This window comes from Varanus komodoensis, unplaced genomic scaffold, assembly GCF_004798865.1.
Source record: "Varanus komodoensis strain SLA01 unplaced genomic scaffold, ASM479886v1 scaffold134, whole genome shotgun sequence".
In the NCBI taxonomy this organism is placed as follows: Eukaryota; Metazoa; Chordata; class Lepidosauria; order Squamata; family Varanidae; genus Varanus; species Varanus komodoensis.
The window spans coordinates 442,627-446,946 of NW_025335387.1; the positions used below are offsets into that span (position 1 = coordinate 442,627).

At 40.4% G+C, this 4,320-nt stretch overlaps 1 protein-coding gene across 1 annotated transcript in view; it reads right to left on the reverse strand.

The window, feature by feature from the left end:
- Positions 1-248: 248 nt before the first annotated feature.
- The window catches only part of LOC123019718 (zona pellucida sperm-binding protein 3-like), a 15,260-nt gene continuing 11,188 nt past the window's right edge, over positions 249-4,320 (reverse strand). Inside the window, exon 9 of the mRNA XM_044422744.1 lies at positions 249-272. Within this exon, the coding sequence (XP_044278679.1) occupies positions 262-272 (11 nt within the window). The 3' untranslated portion in view covers positions 249-261. The remainder of the gene's footprint in view (positions 273-4,320) is intronic.

Consider the following 4,320-nt stretch of genomic DNA (forward strand, 5'->3'; position numbering starts at 1 on the left):
TTAAAATATACAACAAACAAAATGATAAACAACAGTATAGAATAATCAATAATACATAAAATCAAACTGAAATAATACATTAAATAAAATGGCAAAAATAAACCCACAGCAACCACAGTCAGATCAGTCCGGAGGTATAACATTAGTACCAAATAGAATACAATGTAAAAGATGAGAATAAACATTTAATTGTTAACTCTCTTACCCTGGGCCAGTCAATGCCTATGCTGAGAAGGAGCAGAGATTCTATCGCCTGTTGGTTCATTGGATCTCTGTCAAGCAAGGAAAGTCAGGGTGGTGCAGTGGTTAAAAGTGTGGAGCTGGGACTCAGAAGATCAGGATTCTAGTCCCTTCTCAGCCATGGGGACAATCGGGTGGCTTTTGGCCAGTATCAGACTCTCAGCCCAACTGACCTCACAGGGTTGTTGACGTGGGGATAAGACTGAGAGCAGCAGGAGGAGAATGATGCAAGCTGCTTTGAGTTCTTAAAAAAAAGAAAAGCCATGCTATAAATCTAATAAAGAAATGGAGCAAGGATAGACACCGTTGGACAGGAGATAGACTGAGATCAAGAGGTAGATTTCTGAATGAGTTGCTGAAGATTAGCAAGGGGGTTTGTTTTGTGTTTTGTTTTTATCCCAATGATTTAATAATGGTAATGATTTTTCCCCTTCCCTAATGAGGCTGGTTCGTATCCCTGACTTGCACTAACTCAGATTAGGACTTCCATAGGTAGGTTGTCCCTGTGCATAGCCAATGGAGCAGAGAAGGTAGGGACCTCCATCCCCATCTCTCTCCCTCTCTCTTTCCTTATGTTTCTTCCCCGCCCCCACCCCCTTAACCTCTTTGGTCTTCTCTTCCTTTTTATTTTTTATTATTATCTTCTGTACTGCTTTAGGAGCTTTGTTGAATTGTGAGATTATTTACAGCAACGGAGGAATGCAGAAGTTTGATGTGGAGGAGGAGGGGACAAGAGAAGTAGTAGAAGCTGAATACTGAAGAACTATGGACGGAGGTTCGCAACATTTTACAAGAGGCAGCAACTAAAACCATCCCAAAGAAAAAGAAATGCAAGAAAGCAAAATGGCTGTCTGAGGAAGCTTTACAAATAGCCGAGGAAAGAAGGGAAGCAAAAGGCAAGGGAGAAAGAGAAAGATGCACACAATTGAATGAAGAATTCCAGAGAATAGCCAAAAGAGATAAGAAGGCCTTCTTAAATGAACAGTGCAAAGAAATAGAAGAAAACAATAGAATAGGGAGGACCAGAGATCTCTTCAAGAAAATTGGAGATATGAAGGGAACGTTTCATGCACAGATGGGCATGATAAAGGACCAAAATGGCAGGGACATAACAGAGGCAGAAGAGATTAAGAAGAGGTGGCAAGATTGCACAGAAGAACTATACAAGAAAGAGCTTAACGTCCCTGATAACCACGATGGGGTGGTCACTGACCTCAAGCCAGACATCCTGGAATGTGAAGTCAAATGGGCCTTAGGAAGTCTGAGCAACAACAAAGCTAGTGGAGGTGACAGTATTCCAGTTGAGCTATTCAAAATCTTAAAAGACAATGCAGTAAAAGTGCTACACTCAATATGCCAGCAAATTTGGAAAACTCAGCAGTGGCCACAGGATTGGAAAAGGTCAGTTTGCATTCCGATCCCAAGGAAGGGCAATGCCACAGAATGTTCAAACTACTGTATAATTGTGCTCATTTCTCATGCTAGCAAAGTGATGCTCAAAATCCTACAAGCTAGGCTCCAGCAGTATGTGGACCGAGAACCAGAAGTACAGGCAGGATTTCGAAGAGGGAGAGGAACTAGAGATCAAATTGCCAACATACATTGGATCATGGAGAAAGCTAGGGAGTTCCAGAAAAACATCTACTTCTGCTTCATTGACTATGCTAAAGCCTTTGATTGTGTGGATCACAACCAATTGTGGCAAGTTCTTAAAGAGATGGGAGTACCAGACCATCTTATTTGTCTCTTGAGAAACCTATATGTGGGTCAAGAAGCAACAGTGAGAGCTGAACACGGAACCACTGATTGGTTCAAAATTGAGAAAGGAGTTCAACAAGGCTGTATACTGTCGCCCTGCCTATTTAACTTATATGCAGAGCACATCATGAGAAAGGCAGGCCTAGAAGAATCACCAGTTGGAATTAAGATTGCTGGGAGAAATATCAACAACCTCAGATATGCAGATGATACCACTCTCATGGCAGAAAGTGAAGAGGAACTAAAGAGCCTCTAGATGTGGGTGAAGGAGGAGAGTGCAAAAGTTGGCTTGAAACTCAACATTAAGAAAACTAAGATCATGGCATCCGGTCCTCTCGCTTTCTGGCAAATAGATGGGGAAGAAATGTAGGTATACCAAATGATAACTCCACTCTGTGAAGTTTCTGAGCGCAGATGGGGACTGCAGCCAAGAAATTAAATGATGCTTGCTCCTGGGGAGGAAAGCTATGGCAAATCTAGACAGCATACTGAAAAGCAGAGACATCACCCTGCCAACAAAAGTGTGTATAGTCAAGGCTATGGTTTTCCCAGTTGCAATGTACAGCTGTGAAAGCTGGACCATAAGGAAGGCTGAGCACCGAAGAATTGAGGCCTTTGAATTGTGGTGCTGGAGGAGACTCCTGCGAGTCCCTTGGACCGCAAGGTGATCAAACCGGTCAGTCCTAGAGGAGATCAACCCTGACTGCTCTTTAGAAGGCCAGATACTGAAGATGAAACTCAAATACTTTGGCCACCTAATGAGAAGGAAGGACTCCCTGGAGAAGAGCCTAATGCTGGGAATAATAGATGACAAAAGAAGAAGGGGACGGCAGAGGATGAGGTGGCTAGATGGAGTCATTGAAGCAGTTGGCGTGAGCTTAAGTGGACTCCAGGGGATGGTGGAGGACAGGGAGGCCTGGAGGAATGTTGTCCATGGGGTCGCGATGGGACGGACATGACTTTGCGACTAGCAAGAAGAAAGAGAAAAACAGATTAATAAAGACAAAACTAGATTTGTCCCTAAAAGAAATATGAAAAACAATATACGTTGTGTGATTGATGCAATAGAATGGGTTAAGAAGGAAAAAAGCTGCATTTATTTTTCTAGGTGCAGAGAAAAAAAAAGAAAAAAACCAAAAATTATATTAAGATTCATAACAAAACAAGAAGAGGAACACATTAAAATAATCTCATGATCTGAAATAACTTCAAAACCCGTTAAATAGTTAGGGATAACCATCACAGTAATGACTCACTTTTTCAAGACAATTTTCAATCAAGTTGAATGAAGATTCAAAATAGACCAAACTAAAAGCATCTTGGTTGGGGAGATTCTCAGTTGTAAAAATGAATGTGTTACTTAAACTGAACTTTCTTTTCCAGATGATACCTTTTCCAGAATCCAATTGTGATTCTGGAAAAGGTTTTTTAAGATTGGCAGAGACAATTAAATAGTTTTATTTGTAATGGCAAAAAACCAAGGATTGGATTCAAAATTTCACAGGACACAAAGGAGAGAGGAGGCCTTGCTGTACCGAATTTGAAGTTATATTATTATACAGCAGGCCTGCTCTACATTGCAGATTGGATTCTAAACACTAATGATAGGCAAGTGAAGTTGGAACTGGCTGAAATTGAAGACAGAATACATAATCTTTTATGGCCTAAAACATCAGTTAAGAAGGCTCTGATCTTAAATAACAATCATGTGCTAAGAGACAGTTTAATAAAAATTTGGTAGTCTGCGCAGGGGAGGGGGGATAGTCCTCCAATCTGGCCCCCGTGTCTCCAGTTGAAGCATATGAAACACTTTAGGAGAAATAATGATCTTATAACTTATTGAGATTGTTATTGACCAATCAATGAATTAAATCTTGGCAACAACTTAAAGATGAAGGGAAAAATATATATAATGGCTTGTTTACTATCAATTAATTTCAAGATTGAAGGGGGAAATGCAATCAGGAGGAGGCATTTTAAGAGATTTGAAAGATTTTGAAATGTTGATTACGCAGCAGAATGATCACTTCCTGGAAAGACTTTACAAGTTGTTATTAAACTATGATATTGAAAGCCATGGTGAAGAAATACCATCTGGTCAGTGGGAAGCCCTTTGGATGGGGAAGAGAGAGAGAGAGAGACTAGATGGTGCCAAAGTTGCACTGGAAAAAGGAGTTTTTTGCCAGGCTCCTGAAACTCAATAGAGTAAACTCAGTAATAGCTGGGCTAGGGGCAGGGGTGATAATAGTTTGATTTGCATTTTATAACATTAATAAAACAATACAATTAAAATATTGTAATAGAATAAATTCACAATAAAAG